Raw genomic sequence first — 27,927 nt, forward strand, 5'->3', positions numbered from 1 at the left:
CATGAAGGGCCCAGCAATCTCGGGCCGGGACAGCCGGCTCCTCGCTGCTCCATCTGAAACACTCATCTGGCCTTCTTGTACTGAAGTTTAAAACTCTCCAGCACCTTCATGGGCCTGTGCCATTTACTGGGCGCCTGGTACCCCAGGGCCTGGACTAGGCCCTAGGGAGACAACACCCACACCAGGAGTCTTGCCCTTGGGAGCGCCCAGCCCTGCGGCGAGGCAGCGCTGGCCCTTGGCTTAGGTCCCTTCCTAGGGAGTCGTAACTCCCAGGTCTCTCCCAAGGGTCTCTGGAGGCCCCATCTGACCCTAGAAGCAGGGTAACATAAAAACCAAAAAACCAAACCCGTTGCTGTAGAGTTGATTCTGACTCACAGGGATCCTGTAGGACAGAGTAGAATTGCCCCATAGAGTTTCCAAGGAACAGCTGGTGGATTTGAACTGCGGACCTTTTGGTTAGCAGCTGAGCTCTTAACCACTGCATCACCAGGGCTCACGGCTCCCCCCACCAGCCATATTTCTGCCCTGAAATCCAAACCTATACCATCCACAAGGGTTGCCCCCCCACCTGCTGACTGCAAGGTCCTGAGGTGTCTCCTGGCCAACTCCTCCACCCTCTTCAGGGCCTTGATGCAGCGTCTGGGCCACGTGGCTCCCAGGCTGACCCATGCGTGCACGAGGCTGCTCCAGCTGGTTGGGAACTTAGGTTAGGAGGTGCGGCTTGTGCTTTGTAGCCTATTCAACTCTAGCCAAGTGCTGGTGCACCCTTCATGCTTAAAGCGAGTATTTGGGTGCTGGGATTGCAGGGGTTTTCCTTTCTCAAAGTGGGGCTCTCCTCGTCTACCTTAATCAGAATCATCTAGGAGCTGCTTACCCCAGAGCTTCTGGACCAGGATCTCTGAAAACGGGTCCTCCAAAGGGTGATTAGAGTATGCTCTAAGATGAAAAAAGCTTCTAGTCCAATGTTAAGGAGGGGCCTTAGAGGCCTGAGTGTCCCAGGGGCCTGTTTCTGTGGCCACCCTGTCTTGTCTCCCTGTCTGAAGGTCTCTGGAGAACAGAAGCATTCCTGGGTGCCAGGGTGCAGCCTCCCTCAATTCCTCACTCCCAGGGTGTTGAGTGGGAGGCATGGAACCATCTAGGATCTCCGTGGAGACAGCCCCACCCAGGTCCACAGACACTTCCTGGGGGGAGCAGAGATATGAGCAGAAGTCCATCTCTGCTCTTCTCTCCCACCCCTAGCTATTTCCTGCTGTGTCTTCTGGGGAGCCCTCCTACCGCAGCCTGCTCCTCCTCAACAAAGGTCCCATGCTGATGACCTTCAACCTGGCCCCCAAAAGCAGCTCAGACATCATCCTGCGACCCAGCTCTGGCCTCGTGGCCCCTGGAGCCCACCAGATCCTCCTTATCTGCACCTACCCCAAGGGTAACTCCTGGAAGCAGCACCTTTTCTACCTGCAGTTCAATTTCTGCCCCCAGTATATCAAGGTAGGGAGTTGGGTCCTTGGGAGTGGGGCTCCCTTTTCAAAGCCACTTTCTAGAGCTGGCCTCACAGGCTCTCCTAAAGGAGCCAAAGGGCCACTCCCACTCCAGGAAGAGAACCCCCAGCCACATCTGGGAACAGCTCTCCCATAGGTCAGGGCCCTACCTGTCCACCTCTTGGGACCTGGGACCAGAAAAAAGGGATGCAGGGGCCCCCAATGGAAGGAGCTGGGGGGGGCCAACAAAAAGCTCGTACCTGTGGTTGGTGGAAGGTTGTTTAGGCAGCTAGGGCCAGGCCAGGGATAGGACCTGGGGTGCCAGATCTCGCCCCATAAAGTGGTCACTATGTCCTTTCTTAGTCCTTGGGTTCTTTTCAAGAATCATCCCCTGGGTCAGTCGCTACCCACTCTGCCTTCAACAGAAGCTGTCCATGCCCAGGCTGGAGGAGAGCCTTCTGGTGCCCACCATGGGTTCATGAGTGTTTGGGGGGAGTCAAGGCTGCAGGGTGAGGTCGGGGCACCACCACCCGCTTCCCTTGCCTCAGGAGGTGAGCATGCAGAGCCGCGAGGAGCCATTGCAGCTGAAGCTGGACACCTGTAAGAGTGTCTTCTTCAAGCCCACCTGGGTGGGCTGCTCCTCCACCAGCCCCTTCCCCCTGCGCAACCCCTCTCGTCTGCCCCTGGAGTTTGAGTGGAGGGTCTCTGAGCAGCACCGCAAGATGCTGGCTGTCCAGCCTGCCCGGGGACTCATCCAGCCCAATGAGAACATTGTGAGTGCCCTTCCCCACAGCTAGGGGCTGGGGAAAAGGGTGCCTACCAGGGACCAGGCATGGTATGTGCACCCTCCCATTCAATCCACAGTCCCTGCCCCACAATCTTATGAGTAGGTGTTATAATTACCATCATCATCGCCCCTATTTTACAAAGAAGAATTGAGACTTGTAGAGAAAGAGCCAAATACTAAGATCCTAAGTTAGGAGGTACAGAGCTGGGACTTGGACCCAGCCTTCTGACTCCAGGGCCCCTGGGTATGTCCATTCTTGATCCATCATCCCCAAAGCTATGAGGTCATGGGGTGGATGGCTAGGAGCAGCTGGCTTTGGAGCCAAATGTTGGCTGTGGGGCGAGGAACAGGGCTCCCAGAGGCCACAGCGGAAGTCTTAAAAGGGATTGGAGTTTGGCCACAAGATAGCAGACCTGACCTACGGCCTTATAGACTAGTTGGAGAGGCCAAACCTGGGACAAGAACCACCACACAAGGTGTCTGTAAGAGCCCAGGGAGCAGGTGCTGGGGAGGCAAGAGGTGACACAGACTCTGAGTCAGCCTCGGAGGGTCTACACCCCAGCTCCAACCCTCACCCTAGGCAAGTTAGCCCACTTCTCTGAGTCTCCAGTGTCTCATCAGAAAACAAAGCATGGGAACCATAGTGCTTACCTCATGGGGATATAAGGTTGTGGGGCTTAGGGAGCTAGCATGATATACAGTAAAGTGCCTGGAGCGGGGTAAATAGAAAGGGGCTCGATCCCCTGCAGTGGGACCGCAGAGGGTCAGGAGCCTGGGCTAGGCTTCCAGGAGACACCCATTCAAGGAGCGTCTTTGTGACCCTAGACCCTGACATGGACCTTCAGCCCTTTGGAGGAGACCAAGTACCTGTTCCGAGTGGGGATGTGGGTCTGGGAAGCTGGCCTGCCACCAAACACCAAACTCCCTGTCACCACCCACTACATGCTGCGGCTGGTGGGCGTGGGCATCACCAGCAGCCTTTCAGTGAGTGGGAGAGCCCTGGTGGGTTGGTGGGGAAGAGGATGGGCCCAGGGCACATGTGGGAGGGAGGACCCCTGGGTGCCTGACTCCAAGAGGGCCTGGGGTGGGAGCCAGACCCCTGCACCTGCCCTGCTCTGAGGCCTCCCACCCCAGGGGCTGACTCTGGCCCCCAGGCGAAGGAGCAGGAGCTGGACTTTGGGAACGTGCTGGTGAACAGCAAGCAGTCCAGGTTTCTGGTGCTCCTGAACAATGGCAACTGTGCCCTCTACTACCACCTGTTCCTGGAGCAGTCCAGCCCTGAGGTCGTCAACAATGACCCCCTCGGTACTCAGGCTTGGGCTGGGGCGGGTAGAGGCAGGGTGGACACAGGTTAAGACTAGGGTTTGGCGTGAGGCAGGGCAGGGTTTAAGACCTGGTGCTTCTGCTTCCTAGATATATGGCATCGGGCAGGTGACTCTCCTTTCTGGGTCTCAGCTTCCTCATCTGTGAAATGCGGCTGCTGGCGGCACCTATTTTACAGGCTGCTACCTTTCGTTGGTGGTATTAGGTGGAGGAAGGAAACCCTGGTAGCATAGTGATTAAGAGCTACGGCTGCTAATCAAAAAGGTCAGCAGTTCGAATCCACCAGGCGCTCCTTGGAAACCACATGGGGCAGTTCTACTCTGTCCTATAGGGTCGCTGTGAGTCGGACTTGACGGCAACGGGTTTTTGATTTGGTAGGTGGAGGAAAGTGCTTATCAAGTAACAATGACATTGAGAAGTGTGGTTCCTCTGTCTTGGGCTGGAGGAGGGACTCTGTTCCCCGTGTCCTGGCTCAGGGCCTGTCTTCAGCCAGTTCTCTGCTGGCCCAGGGGAGGATGTAGAGGAAGAAACAGGAGAAGAAGCTGGGCCTCCCCTATACTGGGGACCTCCTTTGCCCCCTGACTCTCCCCACTCCCCAACCCCGGGTCATCCCTGAGCAGATCTGCAGCTGGAACGGACAGAGGGGTGCATGCCACCCCGTTCCCAAGACAACATCAGCCTGATTGCCTACCCCAAGCACCAGGCCCGGTACTCCTGGACCATCAGCTACTCGCTCCTCTCCCACAGAGGTACCTGGGCCACCTCACCTGGCGTACAGAGACAGTAGCAGGGGAGAGCAAGAGGGAGGGGGAGTGCTGTGTGAGGTGGGGTGGGGGTGCTGAGGGTCAAGACGGCACTAGCAGAGTGGGTGGGAGTGTGCGAGGGTGCACCCTGCATGTCTGGTGCGTGTGCCACACACACCATGTCTGTCCGTGGGAGTGTCTCTGTGTGTGCCTGATCTGTGGAGGGCTCATGGTAAAGGGCTAGGGGCTGCCCTATTGATTTATTGTGTGATTTTAGACAAGCCTTCAGCCTCCCCTCTGTAAAATGGCATTGTTTGGAGCCTGCTGGTGGTTGGCAGCAGCCTGTCCTCTGCTGCCAGGGCGGAACAGACCCAGAGTTAAGGGTGTGGACTCTGGAGCCAGGCTATCTGGAATTGGATCCTGGCTCCAGTGCTTATTAGCTATGTAACCTCAGCAAATTATTTTGCCTCTGTGCATCTCAGTTTCCTCATCTGGAAAAGGGGGCTAATAATAGCACAGGACCAGGCCGTGTTTTGTTGTGTAATACATAGGGTCACTATGAGTCGGAACCGACTCAATGGCACCTAACAACAACAACAATAGCACGCAGGCAACAAAAAGGAATGAAGTATTGATACATGCCACAACATGCCTGAACCCTGAAAACATTATCCTAAGTGAAAGAAGCCAGACACAAAAGGCCATGTATTGTATGATACCATTTATATGAAATGTTCAGAAAAGGCAAATCTGTAGAAACAGAAAGTAATGAGCGGTCCCCAGGGCCTGGGAGGAGGGAGGAGTGGGGAACGACAGCTAATGGATATGAGGTTTCTTTTTGGGGTGATGAAAACAGACTCAGATTAGATGGCGGTAATGGTTGCTCAACTCTGAGAATGTACTAAAAATCACTGAATTGTACGATTCGATTGATGCGTTTTATGGCATGTAAATTATGCCTCAATGAAGCTGTAATTTAAAAAATTAGTTTGAGAAAAATAGCAGTGCCCATTAAATGCAGTAACATGAGTAAAGCACTGAGGGCAATGCCTGACATGTAGAAAGTTCCAGACCTGGGTTGGCTGTGGTTGGAGATGCTCCAGAGCCCCAGAGACATCTGCTGCTCCTGGCTGGGGTCTGGGAGCAGTTTGCCCAGGGGTCTGGCACCCTCAGCCGGCATGTCCCCCCAGGGCTAGAAGATGAGTGCACGTCTCTTTTCCACACCCCCTCCCCAGATAATAAGGCTGGGGAGAAGCAGGAGCTGTGTCGCATTTCCCTGGTGGCCGTGTACCCCCTACTCTCTATCCTGGACATCTGTGCCATGGGCAGTGCCGAGGGCATCTCTCGGAAGCACCTGTGGCACCTCTTCTCCCTGGACATGCTCAACAGTTACTTGGAGCGCAACCCCACCCCCTGGGAGCTCACCTACAAGGTGCCCACGCGGCACAGGTGAGCTGGGCCTGGACGAATGGCGGGGCCTATCTGAAGGTGTTCTTGCCGCTTTCTGTCTGCACTCCCAGCCCCCCACCCTGTCCAAGCAGTAGCTCCCCATCTCTTTGGAGAGGAGGGAACTCCAGACTCCTGCCCATCCCTGAAGGGTTTGGCTTGGGATCTGATATGGTGACCCACCCCTGTCCCCTGAAGTCCCAGATTCTCCAATTCCCACCTGTATGGGTGGGTACTCAAGCCAGCCAGGCCTGGGAGACCCCACTCTGAACCCATCCATCCCTGCTCACTGGCTGCCTCGGAATCTGTTTCTCTGCTTTGTTTAAACAGCACGAGCCAGATCCCCCCCATCTTCACCCCTTTGAAGCTGGATTTCAATTTTGGAGCCGCGCCACTCGAAGCCCCACCCTCTGTGGTGCTCCTGGCCCTGAAGAACAGCGGGCTGGTGCCCCTGGACTGGTATGGCTGCCCGAAGGGGATCCGGGGGGCCAGAGAGACAGGTGCCTGGAGGCTGGGAGGGTGGAAAGCTGCCTTCTCTTGCTAGTGGTAGACATGGCTGTCTGATGTCTCCTACTGACGGGACTGGGGAGGCCAGTTGTGGGCTGGGGTCACCGAGCAGGGAAGCTCTGAACAGCTGTTTTCTCGGGGCCTGGGACCTGTCACTGGCTGAGATGTGTCCATAGGCCCAGAAGAGCCGGAATCGCCCTTCTAAGGGCATAGTCACCTTAATCACTCTATGAGTAAGACGTACTCCTTGAGCATTTGCAACAGGCCAGGCCCTGTGCTTCGCAAGGCTTTTCTCCTCCAATCCTCTGAAAATCCTCCTCTCCTGACCCTTTCGTAGACAGGGACACTGAGGGTCAGCGAGATCAAGGACTCAGCCAAGTCCTCAAAGCTATTAGTGGGCTGAAACCAGTTGCCATCGAGTCGTTTCTGGCTCATGGTGACCCCATATGTGTCAGAGTAGAACTGTGATCTGTAGGGTTTTCAATCGCTGATTTTTTGGAAGTAGATAGTCAGACCTTTCTTCCAAGGTGCCTCTGGGTGGACTCAAACCGCCAGCCTTCCCACTAGTTAACCATTTGCCCCACCCAGAGACTCTTCCAGGTTCAAACCCAGATTTGTCCCATTCTACAGCCCCCTAAAGGAGCTCTGGTGGCACAGTGGTTAAGCACTCAGCTGCTAACCAGAAGATCAGCAATTCGAACCCACCAGCTACTCCACGGGAGGAAGATATGGCAGTCTGTTTCCATAAAGATTTGCAGCCTTGGAAACCCTATGGGACAGTTCTACTCTGTCCTACAGGGTCATTATGGGTTGGAATTGACTCAACAGCAAAGGGTTTTTATTTGTTTGTTTTGAGCTCTTAAACCAGTTAGCCAGCAAGGAAGGGTCAGGTTGCTCCTGTGTACCTGGTGCTGTGCTAGGTGCTAGGCCCGACGCTGAGTCTCAGTTCAGTGGGAGCCAGGCCTGGAATGGAGAGTGGAGGGTCTGGGTAGGGGCATAGGCAGGGATCTGCTGCCCCGGAGCCAGTTTCAGTGGACGTGCCACAGAGGGGCCACAGCAGAGCAAAGCCGAGCAGGGCTGTAGGAAGAAGGGTCCCGGCCGGCCAGATTGACCCCTGGTTGCCCCCGGACAGGCTCCACCTCTCCAGCCTGGAAACCTGATCCACCAGCTGGCCTGTCCTGCCCTCAACTTCCCTCCCACTGCTTGTGCCCAGTAAACATCCTGCTCAACGCCAGGGTATTTTGTTGTCCTTCCTCCCTGCTTCCACCACGTGCCTTGGTTTCCTAGTAAACTTTCTTTTGGTGACTTCCAACTTTGCTTGACTCAACAGAGGTGAAAAAGAAGTGTCCTTGCCTGGGTCAGGCTGGGAGAGGGAGTCAAGAGCCCCACCTGAGCATGGCAGGAGTGGACGAGAGTGAGAATATGCGGCGGGGGGGAACCCCTGTCATCTCAGAAGTCTTCCTGCCGGAAGAGAGTCTTGAGGTGTGCAGCGGTGAAGGTGGGGCGGGGGCTGGATCCTCAAGTATCCAGTGGTGGCCTTCTTTCTCTCTGAATTGTTCCGCCGCTCCCTATGGTGGAGAGACATGGGAAAGCTGGCTCCTGCCCGGGAAGAGCGGGACTGTGAGTAACGAGGGTTCCCACCCTAAATAACTGAGGAGCTTGGCAGAGCTGTTGGCCCTGCGCTCTGGCTCTGCCATTAACTGGGGCTCTTGGAATGGGCTGGGAGCCAGGCCCTGTGGGGCTAGGGGGAGGAGGGACAGGCACAGCGCTGTGTCCTGGAACAGTATGGGGTGTTCTGGTGGGCTGCGGCTCTGGTCACTCTGTGGAGAGGGTCCAGGCATGGGACACTGAGGTGGGAGGAGACCTGGGCAGCGTGCCAGCTGAGCTGGTGCATTGGTCAGGAGCTGATCTGAGGCACAGGGAGGCTGTCCGTGCTGCTTCCAGGATTTTGAGCACAGGGAGCCTTCCTTGGAAAGCTGGCCTATCCTAGGTTTTTGTGTTGTTGTTTTCTTTCAATTTCTTAGAAGGCTATTTTTGAAAATCTAACCTGCCTCTGCTGATCTCATAAAGAACAGACCGAGGGATTTGTTCCTGCCAAGGCCAGCAAGAAAAGGGGAGGGTGGACTTGGTCTTGAGGCACAGCAGGCAGGACGGAGTGAGAACCTCAAGGGGCTGGGGGTGTGGGGATATAGAGAGCCACACAGCTGCCCCACGCCCTCCTGGCCACCTCCTTCCAAAGTCTCTGCTCTGCTCAGGCCAGGCTGATGCAGGGCCTTGCATTAAGTTAATGTCATTTGTTCACTTGTTCACTCATTGATTTACTGGACAGACCTTTACTGGGTGCTTTCTAGGTGCAGACCGCGGGCCAGGCCCTCAGAATAGAAACATGGATGAGCCTCAATCCCTGCCCCCCAGGTCTCTCTGGGGCGGGGACGTATCTGTTGAGGAAGTGCTGGAGGCGGGCACATGGGAAGGGCTTCCTGGAGAAAGCTGCAACAGAGCTCCACCTGCAGTGGTGCTGCCTGGTGAAGGCTGGGCTGTGAGGCTGGGCAGGCCCTTGCTGACGGAGGGCCTGGCACATGCACAGTAACAGAGAAGGGCCAGAGAGGCTGAGCATCAAGAGAGAGGGCAGCTAGGAAGGAGGCAGCGGCCAGGCCAGGCTTGTTGCTGTTGTTAGTTGCCATCCAGTTGATTCTGACTCATGGCGACCCTATGTGTTACAGAGTAGAACTGCTCCATAGAGTTTTCTTGGCTGAAATCTTAATGGAAGCAGATCACCAAGTCTTTTCTTCTGCAGTGCTGCTGGGTGGGTTCAAACCGCCAACCTTCAGGTTGGCAATCCAGTGCAAAATACTTGCACCACCTAGGGACCTCCAGACCAGGCAAACCAAAACCAAACTCATTGCCATTGAGTTAATTCCAACTCATAGCTACCCTACAGGACAGAGTAGAACTGCTCCGTAAGGTGTCCAAGGCTGTAACCTTTACTGAAGCAGGCTGCCACATCTTTCTCCCATAGAGTGGCTGGTGGGTTCGAACCACCAACCTCTTGGTTAGCAGCCAAGCACTTAACCACTGTGCCACCAGGGCTCCTTCCAGGCCAGGCAGGGCCTTGGAATCCTCCTGAGAGTTTGCACTTTTTCCTGAGTGCATTGGTGGAATTTAAGGTGGGAATGGGGAGCAAAGGCATGATCTACTTTCAAGACCTGTCACTCTGGGCACTGTGGGAGGAGGGACTAGCAGTAGCCAAGGCTTGAGGCAAGAGGACTGGTTGGGAGGCTACTGCAGGCATCCAGTGGGTAACAGGAAGCTCACACCAGAGGACTGGCAGGGAAGAGGGGATGGAGAATTATTTAGGAGGGAGAAGGTGCAGAAGATGAGGGCAAAGGAGCCATTGAAACTATCTGGAGGACCCCAAAGTAGCAAGATCTTCAATTATGCCACCGATCAATATGCCCCATTAGAAGTACAAAAGTCGTGTATTCACTGTGTCACAAGTCACATGATACAGGAGTGACGGAAGAAAAGTGAGAAGCTCACCAGCTTCTTCGCCAGGTTCAGGCTGCTGGGGTGACCAGGATTGGACGTATGGTTTCCATACCCTTCTCGGCACCCATACGAAACACAGACTCACTTACAGGGTTATTTTTTTCCTCTTTCATTTTTTTTTTTTTATAGTTATAGCACAATACTATACATATTACTTCTTGCAAAACATTTTCACTCCAACATTCTATCAATAACATTCTCTTCAGATCGCTACAGATCAATACACGTAGACCTAACTTATTCTTTTTTTATTGTGGCAAAATACATATAAAACATTTGCTATTTCAACCACTTTTATGTATACAATTCAGTGACATTATATTCATTATATTGTACTACCAACACCACTCTCCACTTCCAAATTTTCCAACACCCTTAGCAGAAACCGAGTGCTCCCTCCTACCTGTCCCTGGTAACCACTAACAAACTTTCATCTCTAGGCATTTGCTTCTTCTAGATATGTCATATAAATGAGACCATACGATATTTGTCCTGTTGTGTCTGAACTTACTTCACTCGGTGTAATATCTTCAAGGTTCATCCACATTGTAGCATGTATCAGGACTTAATTTCTCTATGTGCTGAATAATATTCCATTGTATGTATATACCACATTTTGTTTACCCAAATGTCTGTTGAGGGACACTTGAATTGTTTCCACCTAATTAATTCTTTTTAATAGTTGCATAGTAGTCCATAATATAAAGGAACCCTGGTGTTAAGCACTCAGCTGCTGACTGAAAGGTTGGGAGTTTGAACCCAGCCAGTGGCTCTGTGGAAGACCTGGCGATCCATTCCTTAAAAATGTATTATTATTATTATTAGGTGCTGTTGAGTCACTTCCAACTCATAGCAACCCTTTGTGCAACACAACGATACACCGCCTTGTCCTGCACCATCCTCACGATCGTTACGCTTGAGCCCGTGGTGACAGCCGCCATGTTAGTCCGTCTCGTTGAGGGTCTTCCTTCCTTTTGTTGACCCTCTACTTCACCACCGTAAAGACTAAATCCTAGGAAATCCATAGGGCAGTTCTACTCTGTCACGTGAGGTCGAAATGAATCAGAATTGACTCAACAGCACCTAACAACAACAACAGCCCCTAATGTGGACGGACCTTAAGTTATTTATCTACCGCTTAATTGGCAGACATTATTTGTTTCCAGTTTTTTTTTTTTTTTGGTCACTACAAAGAAAGTTGTAATAAACATCCATATGTGTGTGTGTGTGTGTGTGTATGCACGTACACACGTGCATTTATTCCTCCAAGTTAGTTCCCCAAAGTGGGAATTCTGAGTCAAAATACACATGCATCTTTTATTTTAACTAATGCTGCCCAAATTCTTCCCAAAAGGTCATAGTAGTTCCCTCTGTCCCTGGCTATGATTGAGGGCATCTGTCCCCTCTAAATTCACCAGCCCTGGAGAGAAATATTTTTCACTTTTCAGAGGTGAAAAAATGTAAGATTAATTCCTCGTGGGAGTTTGAGTTTGCGTTTCCGTGACTCCTGGTAGGCTCTTCAGAGGTTTGTTGGCTGTTTCTGTTTCCTCTTCTGGATGCTGCTCGTTCATACCCCTGCCCAGTTTGCTGGGCCGGCTCTCTGATAGTGAAGGGATTCAACATAGTGGCCCCTTTGTCCCTTGTTTTGTCAGCTATTTAGAGTGCAATACCTACAGTTTGAGGCATTGCAGGATCATCAATTACACGCAGTGAAGCAGCGGCGGTTCAGGGGTAGACTTCTCACCCTCCATGCGGGAGACCCGGGTGTCGATTCCCAGCCGATGCACCTCATGCGTGGCTAACACTCCTCTGTCGTTGGTGTGTTGCTATGATGCTGAACAGCTTTCAGTGGAGCTTCCAGACTAAGATGGACTAGGAAGAAAGGCCTGGTGATCTTCTGAAAATTAGCCAATGGAAACCCTGTGGATGACAACAGTCTGCTCTGCAGCCGATCATGGAGATGGCGCAGGACTGGGCAGCATTCTGTTGTGTTATGCATGGGGTTACCACGAGTAAGAAGCTGACCTGACAGCAGTTCACCAGAACAACAACAATTGTTCGCACAGCCCTGCTTCTATTTCAAGAGTGCCAGCGTGCTGGAGTGCCTGTTCTCCATCCCTGTGCCCAAACCGGCCTGGATACCCTACCTCTCAGGGACCCCTTAGTTAGGGCTGCTGGCATTTCTTGAAGCCTCAGTTGACCCCTTCCTAAGAGCTTGGGCACAGAAACCCCTCCAGGGTTAGTGGCCAGCTCAGAGTAACCCACATACGTCAGTGACCGTCTTAACCCCTGGCACCCACAATGAGAACCCCAGCCTTCACTTCCCGTCTGTCTCCACAGCCCTGCTTCTGTTCACAGGTTTGGGGACCAAAATGAAATGAGAATTTACGAAAGCCTTGTTTTCTCAGCTGTGCATAGGAAGCTTGCCGATGGAGGAGTGGAGTAGGGGAGGCTGGAAGAGGCCTCTTCTGTCCCACCCAGGGCTCGGAGCTCCGCTGCTATTCTGACTGATAGATCTTTGCATGTTTTCACTCCCCTGCTCCCCACCCCTCTCCCAGGGCCTTCCTATTTCCAAGTGACCAGCAGATCGGCCTGGAGCTGTGGGCAGAGCAAGCAGAGTTTAACTGCACTGAACTGCACCAGATGCGCGCACAGGACAATCGCCTCTTCTCCATCAACCCCAAGGCCGGGAGCCTGAGTCCTGGGCAGGAGCAGGTGGTGGAGTTCAAATACAGGTGCTCTCCTCAGCCCCTGCCCTGCACTTCCAGTCCTTGAGACCCCCTTTCCCCTGCAGGACTGTGGGACCCCAGTGTACCCTAGTGGTCATCACCCTGGGAGGACCTCACCTTCCTACCTGCAGGGGACCTCCAGGCCTAGTTTAATCCCCCCCTTGCCTGACCCCAGCTCAAGGTCTCCACACGCTCCTAGGGACTAGCCTGCTCCAAGCCACAAGTGTGCCGTCTCCATGCATCCCCCCACTTGTCCCAGGCTCAAGAACTCACCCCTGGACTTGTCTCCTCCCTTCCAGTCACCTGTTCATTGGCACTGATCGCCTCCCGGTGCTCTTCAAGGTGTCCCATGGCCGAGAGATCCTGGTGAGGCCCCAGCACCCTGGCCCTGTCCTGGGTCTCAGGCTGGAGGAGAATGGGCTCTCTGGACAGCAGGGAGTGGTGCCTTTCCGGGAGCTGGGGTCCAGATCTCTCTGCGGGAGCATCACTTCCTCCCAGGCCAGGATTCTACTCATGGGACTTTGTGTTTCCAGCTTAATTTCATAGGTGTGACAGTGGAGCCAGAGCAGAAGTATGTGCATTTCACCTCCACTAGCCACCAGTTTGTCCCTGTCCCCATTGGCAACACATTGCCCCCATGGCAGGTCAGTGGTGTGCGTCATCCTGGTCACCAAAAAGGCTGAGCATTGATGTCTGTATATCTGGGTCAGCCCTTGACAAGGTGGCAGAGACCCTGCTCTCCAGAAGCTTCCACTCTAAGAGGTGGGGCTGGAGGGTCAAACCACAAGACTGGACAGATGGGAGAGACCCAAGGTGAGAGACCTTAGTCCCTGGTGCCTGGTGCTAAGCCCTTTTGCCAGACCTAGTTTCCACGTAAAAGTTGGGGTTTCTTTTCTCTACAGCCTGGTTCTACAAACTTCTCTGACCATGAACCACACTAAAATATTTTAAATTATGCCCCAATATATAACTACGCATACAACCAAAGCAAAAGTATCACAATACTTAAGCTGTTACTGTTAGTTGCTGTTAAGTCTATTCCAACTCCTGATGACCCCATGAGTTAGAGTAGAACTGCTCCCTATGGTTTTCTTGGCTGTAATCTTAAGAAGCAGATCACCAGGCCTTTTCCTCCATGGTACCACTGGGTGGGTTCAAACCTCTTTAGGTTAGCCATTGAACTCAAACCATTTGTGCCACCTTATATTAAGGACCTTATACTTAGCTATTACATGCAAACTACTCTGATATTTTCCTTTTTTTAATTTTATTATGTCCCATTTTTTTAAATGCTGGACATCACCCACTAAATTGATCCCATGACCCACTCACTAATAGGTTTCAGTCACAGACTGAAAAAACACTGCTCCAAGAAGGACACCTTTCTACAGTGAGAAGAGCTGGATTGTGACTCCTGGGGAAACTATAGAGCCTAATTGTTTATTAACTGGAGGAAATCAGGTTCCTTTGCTCTGAAAAATGTACATTGGAAATCTCTGAGAGAGGGGCATAGTATTTTCCCAAACATTTCACAGCTGTGAAAATTCTGCCCATTGAGAAGCCCATGTGTTTCTGGGTAGGGCCTCTGGCCATTCAGCCTAGAGGCAGAAAAATGGGTTTTCTCATCCTGAGTCAGGGGTGGGGCCCTAGCCCTGAGCTATATTCACTTCCCTATACCACCCTCTACCCTGCTGGCTTCCTAGCAGCCCCATCTGAGGCTGGGCACCACCAGGTCTGCAGAAGTCCACACTCTAAAAAAGGAAGGCAAAGACTCTTGTGGCCTCCACGAGCTTTCCAACGAGACCTGATCACTTCCCTGTGGCCCTCAGAGTAGGCAAAGGGAAGTGTCCCAGACTTGGAGTCAAGAGACCCAGTTGTGTCTCCGCCGCAACTTCACCATGGTGGCCAACCTTCCTCTTTCATTCTTGAGATAACAAAAGATAATGATCATCTGGGCCTTTGAGAGGGCAGAGGAGGTAGAGAAGGGAACAGATTTAATATACATCTTGGAAGCTGAATCACTGGGAGTTGCTGGGCATTGAATATGGGAAGAAAAAGGGAGAAGGCATATTGAACATATTGGATTTGTGTTTTGAGCTACTGAGGATATGTGGTGTCATTTGCTGAGAGGAGAAAAACGGAAGGAAGAATAGGTTTTAAAGGGAAGAGTTTGGTTTTGACTAAGAATGAGATGCCTATGAGATAATCAAGATGGGTTGTCAAGTATAATTGGATAGCAGGTCTGGAGCTCAGAGGGGTGGTCCAGCCCAGAGAAATACAATCTGCATACCCTGGAGTGAGCATTGAGAGAGATGAAAAGAGGGTCCAGGACTAAGTCCTGACAAACTCTTTATTCTCTCTGGCTTCCGTTGTATCATCTATAAAATGAGGGATTGGCCCAGAAGACCTCTGGTTTCTTCCAGGACATTCTGTGGTTCCCAACCTTTGGACTTAGTTCTTGGGGACTTCAGACCTTCCTTCTGCCCACTTACCTGCCTTTGAGCAGGACTGCCTCTAATGGCAGCCATGACAAGTGGCAACCTCATTGGTGAGAAGAAGGAGAGTCTAAAGTAATGAAGGGTCTGGATGATTTGTGCATGGACATTTCCCTAAATCCCAACACTAGGAACACAAGCATGAGGTCCTTGTGTAGCTTGACAAAGGTGAGTTGAGAGTAAATAAAGTGTTCCTTTACAAATAGGATTACAGATTGTCCTAAAATGTCACAGGCTGAAAGTAGTTTCAAAAAAGGTTTACATACTCCTGGGGTGATCGAGCCATGAGGGAAATCAAGGGGACTTAGGGGAGCCCTGAAACTCTAAGGGTGACATTATGGAGATCAACCTGTCCTCCTGCAATGGACACAGAACCCCAGGTGTTCTGAATTGCAGTCCTGAGCCAGTGTGGAGAGCTCCCCATTCCTGCCCCCTGCAGATTTACGAGCTGTACAATGGGGGCTCTGTGCCTGTGATGTACGAGATTCAGACCAACGTCCTGTCACAGATTCAGAAACACAACTTTAATCACCCCATCTTCAGCTGCCTCAACCCCGAAGGGGAAATCCAACCGGGCACAACCGCTCAGATCTTGTGGATCTTCTCACCCATCGAGGCCAAGACCTACACGGTGAGCAGCAGCCTGGAATAATATGGGGTGGGGAATGGGCATTGGCTCCCTCAGGAGGCCTTGCTCTGACCAATCCTCACTCCCGCCCTGCTTATTTCCCAGGTGGACGTGCCCATACACATCCTGGGATGGAACTCAGCCCTCATCCGCTTCCAGGGAGTGGGCTATGACCCGCATGTCATGGGGGACACAGCCCCATTCCACAACATCTCCTCTTTGGACAACAGCTCAATACACTTCAGGCTGATGGTTCCTGGACAGGTGGGAGAAAGGGAACTGGGAAGGCCTGAGGCCTTAGAGGAGATTACGAGGGCCAACAGTGGGCAGTGCAGACAGAGGGCTGGGGCAGCTGGAAGATGGAGTTGAGAAGGAAGGACGACAGAGGTGAGGCCTGGAACCAGTGTTCTCCAGATTTAGAAGGGAGCATCAGCTCCAGGTGAGGCTTACCCTGCCACCTAGTGCTCACAGATGTTCTTGCTGATGCCATTCTATTTACTAGAGGGCCCTCCATCCTGCCCCTGTTTATGGGTATTAGGATGGGGCTATTGGAAGGGGTAGAAACTTCCCATTTTAGAACTATAGGGTACTACATTCATACATAACAGTCCCTCCCCTTAACCTGGATGGATTTTGCTGAAAGACATCTAGGGTCAGTAAGACTAAGACTACCTTTTATTCACACATTCCTCACTGTAGGGAGGTTTAATGCATTCATCCATCCACTTACCCATCTGTGCATTCATTCAACAGCCTATTGATCCATATACCCATGCAGCCATCTATCAGTCCACTTCTTCATCCATCCATCCATGCACCCATCCATCCAGTCATTATCTACCCATACATCCACATGTCCACCCATCCACTCAGATGCTAGTTGGACTCCTATTCTGGGATGAGTACTGTGTAGGTCCTGGGGACAGAGAAGAGCCTGACAAATCCACTTCCCTGGAGGTACTCAGGGTCTAGGCAAAGCAAAAAGGGCCCTTCTGTGTGGTCTCATTCTTCCCAGACGCCCCTACAATACAGCTCCTATTCTGTGCCCAATGAAGAAGCCAAAAACTTTCAGTGATTGGGCTACTGTTTTTTAACTATCCCTCAGAGACACTTAATGTATGCTGGTTTAGTTCTGTCTTCTCTAAGCTAACTCAGATTCAGCTCTTTCAAACCTATTTTAATGGTTAAAAGCACAGGCTCTAGAGTGAGATTGTCTGGGTTTATATCAGTTGTGTATGTGAGAGATCTTTAGCAAATTACTCATGCTCCCTGAACTGCAGTGGCACGTCTGTAAAATGGGGAAAATAGTAGCACCTATATCATAGGGCCATCATGAAGATCAGATGCACGCAGAGCACGTAACATGGTAAGGCAATTAACATGGTACCTGGCCTGTCGAAAGACTCAGTTACTGGTAGCAGCTGCTATGGTTATTATTTCTTTCCCTCCCAAAGTTGCTGTTGTGCTGTCTCCATCAACAGACTGTCTTCCTGTCTCAATCTCATATCTCCCTGGGAAACATCCCTGTGCAGAGCAAGTGTAGCCGCTTGCTGTTCCTCAACAATATCTCCAAGAATGAGACAATTGTCTTTGCCTGGCAACCAAAGCCTCTAGACTTTGGGGAGGTGAGCATCCCCTGTGCTCACAGAATCAGAACCTTCAGCAGAGCCCAAGACCCATCCTGTCCAGTCCCATCTCATTCTACCCCACCCCACTCACTTTACCCTATCCCATCCCATTTCATCCCACTTCACCCCATCCTGTTCCACTCCACCTCATTCCACTCCACCCTCCCACCATTCTCCTCATTCCATCCCACCCCACCCCATCCCATCCCATTCTACCTCCTCTCATCCCTATGAAATTCCAAAGAACCTTTCCCCAAATCAACAGGTGTCTGTGAGTCCCATGGTAGGGGAGGTGGCTCCTGAAGAGACGGTCCCATTCGTGGTGACCCTGAAGGCTTCAGTGCATGCCAGCTTCTACAGTTTGGAGCTGGTATGCAAGGTAAGGACCAGTCCCAGAGAAAAGGTGGGATGTCCTGTTCTTCCTCTACTGGAGGGTGAGGTGGACTCTGAGATCCCCAGATCCCTAGAGAGAGGTAGGGGCCAGCCACTGGAAGGGTGGAGGCCCATAGCACAAGCCCAGGGCAAGACCTGGCTGCAGACCCTCCAGACCTTGGTCTTCTCCTTGTCATGGGCCACAGGTGTACCGGCAGCAACTCCTGAGGCGGTATCATAAGGAACTGCAGGAGTGGAAGGAAGAGAAGGCACGGCAGGAAGTGGAGTTCACCATCACTGATACAAAAGTGAAGGTGAGGAGGGCTGAGTGGCCCTGGGACACCACAGATCTTTCTGAATGGCCTTATTAGAGGGGAAAGAGGTGTGGTCCGAGCCAGTTTTGCATGCAAAACTGGCTGATCCACCATAAGAGATGAAATTAAACCCATTAGGCTAAACATAACATGTTCACAGCTATCCCATGAGACTTTCCAGGTAGAGGAGGCTGGCTGACCATCCCTTCTTTCATGTAACAGTATTTAATGAGTGCTTACTATGTGCTAGGCACTGAAGACCCAGGGGAAACAAAGCAGAACTCACCTTCTGATAGAATAGTGCAGCATAATGGTTTTGGGTGCAGGCTCTGGAGACAGACCACCTGGTTTTGATTCCTGGCTTTGACAACTTCTAGCTCTGTGACCTCGGCCAAGTCATTTAACCTCTCAGTTCCCTCAACCATAAGTTGGGGTACTATAACATCTGGGATTGTCTTGAAGATAATCCAGAGGTGGGGTATAGAAGAAACATTGGCCATGACCATGAGTTGCTGATTGTTGAAACCAGGTGATGGCTAATGGAGGATTCTTTGTAGCATTCTCTCCACTTTTGTGTACTTTTGAAATTTTCCATATTAAAAAGGTTAAAATATACCTAAAATGCAAGTAGAATATTATCTGCTTTGTACGGTTGTTGTTAGGATTAAATGATTTAATATATGGAACATCCGTAAAACTGCCTAGCACCCAGGAAGCTCTCACTAAACATGGGCTGTTAGTATTTCTGGGGGGAGAATGATAATAAACACGAGACAAACTTCCATCTTAGTTCTTACCTGAATTGATTCACCCTGGTCACCCCTGTGTTCACTACACTGTACCCCCAGGGAGACACTGTTCCCCTCTGAGGCTCTGGCTTAACATGAATGCAAGTTACTTCTTGGGGCACAGGAGAAAGGATTTCTGCATTAAGTCTTAATAAGGGAAGGTGTTTCCTTATCTCACCAAACCACGGAGCACCAGGCACAAGAACCAAGACCCCTGGGGCAGCCTACAAGTGTTAGGTAGCATCTCTTTGTCTTCTCATCTTTGGGGTAACCAGATTTTCCTTGCCTGCAGGCAAAATGTAAAGGGCTGCCTTCCAGCCCAGCACGTCCCTAGGGAAGGTTCCGGAGTAGGGTGTGATTGGGAGCTGGGCAGGACCAAGAGGACACAGCAGGGTCTGGCATTGACTTCAGGCCCTCCATGCGTCAGCAAGAGGGGTGGGAAGCGGGGAGTTTCTTTGGGGTCTCTTGTCATCCTAAACAGGGGTCTGTCTGCTTTCACAGAGAAGGGTATACTGCACAGCCTGTGCACCAGTGAGGAAGTACAAGGTGAGGCCATAAGCCCCAGGCCCATCTCCTCGGGATAACTTGGGAGGGTCCTTGCTCTCTCCCAGAGATACCTTCATCCCCTGGCTCAGCCTCCTAAAACGGAGGGACAAGTGTGCCAATGGGTGGGGCCAAACCCCTATGTGGTTCAAGAGGCCTGGTTGGGGGGCTAAGCCACGTGACCAATGGATGATGGGAATGCAGCCTCTAAACACTTGTAATCCATGCCTCCCCCTTTCCAAAGACACTGCCCCCCATCAAGAACCAGCAGTCTTTCAACCGGCCTGCCAGCTGGAACCTGCAGATCCCAAAGGAGGAGTCATCCTGGCCATGCCCCAAGCCGCCGCTGCCAGGCATACTCTGCTTGGGCCTCACTGCCCGCACCCATGCCACCGACTACTTCCTGGCCAACTTCTTCTCAGAGTTTCCCTGCCACTTCTTGCACCGGTGAACTCTCAGGGAGGCAGGAGTCTCCTTCCTCTACTCTCTTGCCCCCTCCCCTGCTCCAGAAGTCGGGCTGCCCAGACCCAGAGCTTGGCTAGGGGCTGAAGCAAGTGCAGAGGCGGTGGGACTCATTGGGCACTGCTGGCCCAAGATGCCTCATTATTGCTTAGGCCCTTACAAGAAGAGGGGTAAAGCAGCCAGAGCCCCCTGGGGAACCCACTTAGGCCTCCCTGTCTCTCCTTGTTCCTTCCTTTTCTAACTTAAAGCCTTTCTAGGTCCTGTACTTCCTCTGAGTATTGGGTTTGGTTCCCCCTGCAGTACCACCACATTTGGCTTAAGGCTGAGAATGTGCAGTTCTAACAAGTTCCCTGCTAAGAATCTGCATTTCTAAAAAATTCCCTGGAATTTATACGTAAGAATCACCTAGGGATCTTGTTAAAATGTAGATTCTGATTCAGTATATCTGGGGTGGAAATACAAATTCTCAGCAGGGAAATTGTTAGAAATGCAAATTCTCAGCAGGAGATCCAACAGTTCAAAGCCCTGAACTCATCTATGTCCTCATGCCTGGGCAGCCACCACCATTGCTTACGCCCCCAAACCCAGCGTAGTGGCTTGCCCAGGCCCACTCAAAATGCCATGGCCTGCCCCAGGGAACTGCCCAAGAAGAAGCCCCCTGGGGAGAAGCCAGAGATTTCTGAGGAAGAATCCACTTACAACAAGTGGACCTCTGTCTCCAAGGAGGAGAAGCTGCTCTTGATTGACTGTCTCACCGCTATCATCAGGTAACCGCTCACTTCCTGTGCCCTTGCCCTAACCCATTTCTCCAGCTCATCCAACCAATTCTGGGTCTATCCACAGCCCCTGAAGTCTCCGCCCTTCTTTTTCTTAGAAATAGAGCTTCCTTAGAAGATCCCTTCAGTGGTAGTCCTAGGACTCCCAGGATGGCACAGCTACACTGGAGCTGGCTAGAGGGATCCTCAGGGTTGGGTCCTAAGTTCTGCCCCATCTATGGCTGGTAGATGAGGTTTGGAGTGCACTGTCTCCCCAGGGTTTCTGACCTTCATCAGTATAAATCTGACCTCCTGGCTCCTCCTCCACCACATAATGTTCACCTCCAAGAATTCATGGCACCCAAAGATGCCTTCCTCTGAAGAAGGATGGGAAGGGTAACTGGCCAAGGGTTCCCCTCCTCCACCTAGCACCTGCTTGTGGACACAGTAGGCAAGAGCTGCCCTTTGGGAATCCTCATGCCAGGGCCCCCAGGGGTCTTTGAGACCCCTCAGCAAGGACCCTCTTCTCCCTGCCACCCAGGGGCCTGTTGGAGGATGAGAACTTCCATGAGGCTGTGAATCAAAGTCTGGTGGAGCAGGTGCCTTACTTCTCCCAGTTCTGGAATGAGCAGTCAGCCAAGTTCATGGCCAAGAAGAGCAGCCTACACTTAGTGCCAGTCCTGTCTCCACCTCCCAAAATCAGGGAGGAAGGGAAAGGCAAGGAGGAGGAGGAGGAGTTCAAACCAACTTTGAGGAAGAGGCAATCGGGAGAAGAGGAGGAGCAAGAGGAAGAGGAGGAGGAGGAACAAGAGGAGGAAGAAGAGGAGGAGGAGGAAATGGAAGAGGAAGAAACAGAAGAGGAAGGGGAGATGGGCAAAGAGGAAGCAGAGGAGGAGGAGATGGAGGAGAAGGAGGAGAAGCCGGCCTGGCTAGGGATGGAGCCTGTGATGCAGACCAGGTCCCAAGAATCCCTGCAATGGCAGTGGCAGCAGCAGCTGAAGGTCATGATGAAGGAGGAGCTGGAGCGAGATGAGAAGGAGGCCATCAGTCGGTAAGCAGCTGGGCCCAGGTGAGGGTTGGGAGAGGGCTGTGTGCACAAGGCCCCAGGATGCCATGGTAAGCTGGGTGGGTTTCTACCAGGTGTGCATCTCTTCCCAACTCAGTGTTCAGTGATACCAGCTTGGTAGCTTAAGGCCTTGGTGGGAGTATTTACGGAATGGTTAAACGGCAAGCCTGAACTTTTACATTTTGTGATTTTTCTTTTTCCTCCTCACAGAGTGGTTAGCACCTTTTAAATGGGTTACTACAGCCAGGAGAGAAGTAGGGTGTCTTCCTGCAGGCCTGCTCTGTGGATGCTTTTTGTCCTTGTCTGGATTTCCTAGGCCCCACTCAATCCCTTTTGCATTCTCACACCGCTCACTGCCTTTCCCCAAACCTGGCTCTGGGATGCGGAGTAGGATTGCCTGGATTCGAAGCCCACTACTTCTACCAGCAGAGTGCCTTTTGGCCTCTTAGCCTGTCTTAGCCACGCTTTGAGTGCCCCATAGCGCTGGGGGAAAGGATGGTGAAATGAGAATCCAAGTAAAGCACATGGCGCACTGTACCGCGCAGACAGAGAGAGAAGAAGGGCGCGAGGACGGTGCCCGTATTGACACTGCTGCCCCTCCCCACTCCATACGCAGGCTCCCGGCCTTCGCCAACCTGCAAGAAGCGCTGCTGGAGAACATGATCCAGAACATCCTGGTGGAAGCAAGCCGCGGGGAGGTGGTGCTTACCTCGCGGCCGCGCGTCATCACCCTGCCGCCGCTCGGCGTGCCCAGGTGGGGGCGCCCGGGCCAGGCGACTCTCGGGTGGCAGGGGAGGGCAGGCTCGGCCCGCAGCCCCATCCTTACCCGGGGCTTCCTATCTTCTAGGATAGTGACCTCGGACCCGCTGCCACAGACACCCTCAGTGCAGCGGCAGCAAATGGAGGCGCCCCGCCTGGCAATGCCGCACGCCACTGACTCTTCCAAGACGCCGAACCCCAGCCCCTCGGACCTGCCGCCCTAGCCTCGTCACCGCCCCCTCCCCGCCCCAGTAAAGCATCTAGCCTTTTTTTTACGTCGCCCTTGACTTTATTTCCCTGGTGCGGGGTTGGTGGGGGGAACTCGCGCGCGCGCTCTGAGAGGGACAGATGGTGCGGACGGCCGGGGTGGCCCACAACGGCCCGGCGGGACTGGGAGCCAGGGGGATGCGCCTCAACGCTCCACCCCGCAGCAGGCAAGAGTTCTTGGGGCTCTGGCCCGACGCGGGACTCCGTCTGGCCAGTGGAGGGCGCTCCTGCCCGGGCTTGACTGGCCTTGGCCTCAGCGTGCACCGGTGAGCACGAACTGAGCTGCAGGTGGCAGCGATGTGGAGTGGCGACCCCTACCCTCTCCCCGCAGCGCCAGCCCCGAGGCTAGGTGCCCCCCACGCCAGCCCTTTCTCTCGGCTCTCTATACTCTCAGCTGAGAGGTCGGGAAACCCAGACACGTCTCCGAGGGCCAGGAACTAGGCGCTAGGGTCCGTTTCGAGGCCACCGCCAGACAGCGGGCCACAAACCCTACCAAGCGACTCCCATGGTGAACCCGAATCCGCAGACCAGGGGCTTTACCGCGTTCCCCGGGATACCCACCTCCCGGCTACCCCCAGCCTCCACCCGGCACCCTCCGTCCTCCACTGCTCAACTCCTCCCCGCCAGAGGCAGGTGGGTGGAAAAGTGACATCTGGTGTTGTTCCAGAGGCGCCCAGGTCTCCAGCACCCCCTCACACTCCCTCCCCCTCCAAGGCCTCGGAGGAGCTCCGGCCTCTGAGCGAGGCGGGGCGGGGAGAGGAGCGGGGCGGGGGGGCTGGCGCTCCGCCTCCACTGAGTCAATATTTGCCCTGAGCAAACGGGCGCCTGGACAGGTGTGAGTGTGTGTGCGCGCGCGTCTAGGGGCGGGGGCTGGCGGGCCGTATAAGAGCGCGCTGAGCCCTGGCAGCGGCACAAGCTCCGGGGCGGGGGCCAGGGACGAAGCCAACCAGGGCCCGGCCGGGCGGAGGGGCAGGGAAGCAGGTGGAGGGTGGACAGGAGGGAGGGGCGGGCCGGGCGAGCACCTGTGGTGGCCGCCTCGACCGCCGACGTGTCAGCCGCAGATGCGCGCAGGTGAGGGCGGCGGACAGCGGAGAGCCGGGCGGCACTGCGCTCGGGGAAGACGAGGACCAGGCGATCACCGAGGCCCAAAGCCCGGCCCCGGGCCCTCCGCTCCCGCCCCGCGACGAGCCCCTCGCACAAACCGGACCTGAGCGTTTTGTTCGTTCGGCTCGCGTGAGGCAGGGGCGGCCTCTCAACACCCGCCCGGGGGCCTGGCCGGATCGTCACACAGGCACCTGCTGCCGCTGCCGCCGCCATACGGGTCGCAGAGGCGGGTGCGCCGCTCCCCGGGGAGATCCGGCTCCCATCCGGCCCCACCCGCACTGCCCGGCCCTGCCCGCAGCTCCTGGGCTGCCGGGCCGATTCCGGGTAATCCAGGCCAGCAGGCTCCACCAGGCAGGGGAAGGGGCTGTGGTGTGGAAACCCAGAATCTAGTCCCAGAGACTTCTGTGGCCTTGGGCAAGTCATTTCCCGGCCTTTCCTCTGCTTTCCATTTGCACAATGAGGGCTTGACCTGGCCTCCGAGAGGGCCTCCCCAGCCTCATATCCTGGTTCCTGGGCTACTAGCAATTCCTGTGGGCTCCTGACCCTGGGAAGATGGGTGCCCGCAAGGTGCCCATCAAAACCTGTGAGGTGTGGAAAATCTGGGTGGGGGGAGCCAAGATGGAGACCTAAATCCGTGCCTACAGATAGGGGCAGGATGCTTTGGTGCTGACACCCTGAGATTTCAGTCTTCTCATGTCTGAGACAGACAGACAGACTAAGATGGACTAACTGGCAAGGCAGCCCTTGCCTGATGAGACCCAGCATGCACCACCTCCCCCAAGCTTCGGAATCCCCGTCCTCTCATTTTAGTCAACTGGGAGTGGGGCTGGATCTCTGGTGCCCTGGATCATTAGCCACAACCCAGAACAGGAACAGACCATCCCCCCTTTCCGGTTACACCAAGTGCTAAAGTCAAGGGGGGTGGGAGGGAAGGCAGAGATGGCCTGGACCCCTGACCTCCTGCTTGGAGAGCCCAGAACTGAGGGCTCCACATGAGGCCTGGGGTCAGCCTGAGCACCCAGCTGAGTCTCTGCACTGTGACTCCAGGTGCCTTCCATCCTCCTCCCCACAATACCAGAGAGAGGGGCCAGTGGAGGGTGGGACTGGAAGGCAGACTCCTTGGATAGCAAGCAATACAGAGCTTCTTTCCCTGAGCCTGAGGAAGCATGCGGGAAGTACTGCACCCGACACACCTAGGCAGAGAAACCCCCAGGAAGAGAGAAACCAGGGCCAGGAGTCACTAGTCCCTTCCAGCTCCAAATTGGATGTTTCTGGAGGTGCTGGCTTGTGCCCTCCACCAGCACCCACTCCACACTGAAACCCCCTACCCAACTACCCACAGGTCTCACAGGCTCTGCTGAGTGCTTGGCACAGAGAAAAGGAGGGGGAGGGGTGAGATGGCTCTGCCAGATCCCAGGCAGGCCTGGGAGGGTGGACTGTAGCTGGGCTCTGTGTGGAGCAGCCCTGAGGGGAGGGGGACCCATGGGCTGGGAGCAGAAGCCCCAGCCCGGCCTCCTGACCAGGCCTCTGACCAGCCTTTGCTCCTTTTTTGGCACTGGATGGTTTGCCTGTAGGGGCCTCGCTTGGGGCTGGCACGTCTTCCCTGTGTCTTTGAGGGCTTCTCCTCTCCTCGCCCCATCATGGAAGGGGGCCAGAGCTCCCCTCTGGCTGGGATTCCAGACCCTGACGCTGCACAATAAAGAGGTCACCCCTACAATGGCACCTTCCTCCACCACTACCACCATACACAGAAGAATGAAACCTCTCAAGTGGGCCGGAATCTGCCCCAGTGACAGAGTCACTGCCCTTCCCCCAGGGCCTAATTTCCTCCAGACCTGCACCCCCACCCATCCCCAAGGCCCGCATTTCCTGACTGTGACCAGGGATCTGGCCTCATCCAGGTCCCTCCTCCCCTGCCTGGCTGGGGCGGAGTCTCCAGGCGCCAGGCAGGCCTGCAGGTGCGGGGCTGAGGGGGGTTCAGCAGCTGGTGTGCGAGGCGGTCCCCTCCCCCTCCTGCTCGAAGCCAGAGCCTGCTTCCTGTCATCCCTGTCAGCAGCGCCCTGGGTGGGGGAGGGGACAGGTAGTGGAGGAAGGGGAAAAAGGGACCCAGCAATTGGTGGAGGGGTGGTGGGACTGGGAAACTGCCGAGGACAAACGGAAAGCGGAGAAGGATGAGAAAGAGAACACAGGACAAACGGACAGACAGAGTGCAGCCTGGAAGGGTAGAAGAACCACAGGGGAGGTTTCAGGGCTCAGAGTGTCTGCAGTCCCCCAGAGGGTGAGAGCAACAGACAGAGAGAGACAGACAGGCACAGCACAAAGTGACTGGCAACCAGAGAGAAACCAGAGAAGAGGGACAGACAGAGAGACACTGAGAGACAATGTTGACTTAGTGAGAGATGTACACTTCAGAGATGGAAGGATTCGAAGATGTGGGGATAGGGTTTGGGGCAATCAGAGGTGGAGGCACAGCTGTGGGGAGGAGGGACCAGGCTATGTGAAATTAGCCCTTGTCCTACCCCACGTTAAACCAGCTGCCTTCGAGTTGATTCTGACTCATGGTGACCCCACGTGTTTCAGAGTAGAAATGCTCCATAGGGTTTTCATGGCTGTGACCTTTCTGAAGCAAATCACCAGGCCTTTCTTCTGAGGTACCTCTAAGTTGATTCAAACCACCAACCTTTCTGCTAGTAGCCCAGTGCTTAGCTTTTGCACCACCCAGAAAGCCCTCATCGGGACAGAGAAATTACCCCCAACAGAGGAGAAAGGAGCAGCAGCTAGGTGGGCTGTAAATGGGGACAGCCAGGCTGGGGGTGGGGGTGATGCCCTCATCTTGAGAGGTCCATCTTCCCCCATTAAAGTATAAAAGATGAAGAGGGGAGAGACTTAGGCCTGGAGTCCTCCTGCCTCTGGCCAGAGACGGGGCTGTGAGCAGGAGGGTGCATGGACCTGACTCCATCACACCCCCTTTCTCTCCTTGCCACAGCTGGACACACCGCCATTCACCTTGCTGATTCTGGCCCAGCCTTGGGACTTCTGGGCTTGGAGACTGCCCAGGGTCTGGGTTCAGGTGGGAGGATCTGGGAGCAGAGGCACCATGGGGGGGAGGGGGCTCATACCCAGGTGTTAATCCCCACCCAGCCAAGGCAGTCCAGTCTGGGAGCCTGGCTGACCTTCTTGGAGATTAGTCCCCATGGTGACTGTGACAACTCGCCCCCTCACTCTGGCTGGGTGGAGGGGGGGTGGAAGGCAGAGGCTGGGGTGGGGTGAGGAGGGAAACTTCCTGAGGCATCACAGGAGTTAGGGCTGGGAGGGCCCTCAGGATCAGCAGCCAAGTTGGTTTCCAGGTAGAAACTGAGGCCCCAAGATGGGGAATGACTGGCCAAAGCCATACATGGGGCCAGAGAAAGCACAGGACCCTATGTCAGCTACCGGCTCCACTCACAAGGGTTCTTTCCAGGAGAGCAGAGGCCTGAACAAGAATAAAGGAAATTGGGATGCCCCCTACTGGCCTCCCTGACCCTCACAAACTGAGATCATGAGAAGAGTGGCTTGAATGGGGTAAAGGAAGGTGCCACATCCTGAGTGCTAGGCTGATTTTCCCAGGGCCAGGTATGGGAAGGGGATGCAGGAGCCATACTTGCTGCCCTGATGACTTCCCCCAACCAGGTCCAGCCCCAGGTGGGGGGCGAGGGAGAAACAAGCAACAAAGCCAGTTGTAACCACAACCACAGTAATAGCTAATATTTATTGGGTTCATACTGCAGGGTAGTTCTGCGCTTTACATGCTTTTAAATCTTCATAACAGCTCTATCATCATCATCACCATCGTCTTCATCATCATTATTCCCATTTTACAAAGGGGAAAACTGAGAAGTACAACACAAGTTTATCTAACTTATAAGCAGAGAAACTTGGATTTGAACCCAGGCTGTGTGTCTTCAGAGCCCACACTTTAACCCCTCAGTGTCTGTATGATGGTGGTTGGGTGACTGAGACAAGGTCCCTCTATGTAACCGTGGAGTAGGTATGAGTGTGTGTGAGAGCATACATGCTTGAGTCCAACACCCAGCACAGCACCTGGCGCAAGATACCTGTAAAAAAAAAAAAAAAAATACTGCCCTCAAATCGATTCTGACTCACAGTGACCCACAGGACAGAGTAGAGCTGCCCCATAGGGTTTCCAA

At 53.8% G+C, this 27,927-nt stretch overlaps 1 protein-coding gene across 1 annotated transcript in view; it reads left to right on the forward strand.

The window, feature by feature from the left end:
• Positions 1-22,593, forward strand: part of CFAP65 (cilia and flagella associated protein 65) — a 53,404-nt gene extending 30,811 nt beyond the window's left edge. The window contains exons 13-33 of the mRNA XM_003405894.2: positions 1,240-1,485; positions 2,024-2,248; positions 3,088-3,246; positions 3,417-3,567; positions 4,206-4,334; positions 5,564-5,777; positions 6,105-6,233; positions 12,389-12,565; positions 12,859-12,925; positions 13,093-13,203; positions 15,494-15,685; positions 15,788-15,946; positions 17,164-17,307; positions 17,576-17,689; positions 17,889-17,996; positions 19,286-19,330; positions 19,572-19,774; positions 20,425-20,556; positions 21,086-21,595; positions 22,227-22,364; positions 22,458-22,593. Of these exons, the coding sequence (XP_003405942.2) occupies positions 1,240-1,485; positions 2,024-2,248; positions 3,088-3,246; positions 3,417-3,567; positions 4,206-4,334; positions 5,564-5,777; positions 6,105-6,233; positions 12,389-12,565; positions 12,859-12,925; positions 13,093-13,203; positions 15,494-15,685; positions 15,788-15,946; positions 17,164-17,307; positions 17,576-17,689; positions 17,889-17,996; positions 19,286-19,330; positions 19,572-19,774; positions 20,425-20,556; positions 21,086-21,595; positions 22,227-22,364; positions 22,458-22,593 (3,489 nt within the window). The remainder of the gene's footprint in view (positions 1-1,239; positions 1,486-2,023; positions 2,249-3,087; positions 3,247-3,416; positions 3,568-4,205; positions 4,335-5,563; positions 5,778-6,104; positions 6,234-12,388; positions 12,566-12,858; positions 12,926-13,092; positions 13,204-15,493; positions 15,686-15,787; positions 15,947-17,163; positions 17,308-17,575; positions 17,690-17,888; positions 17,997-19,285; positions 19,331-19,571; positions 19,775-20,424; positions 20,557-21,085; positions 21,596-22,226; positions 22,365-22,457) is intronic.
• Positions 22,594-27,927: the final 5,334 nt, after the last annotated feature.

The sequence above is a fragment of the Loxodonta africana genome, chromosome 6, assembly GCF_030014295.1.
Source record: "Loxodonta africana isolate mLoxAfr1 chromosome 6, mLoxAfr1.hap2, whole genome shotgun sequence".
In the NCBI taxonomy this organism is placed as follows: Eukaryota; Metazoa; Chordata; class Mammalia; order Proboscidea; family Elephantidae; genus Loxodonta; species Loxodonta africana.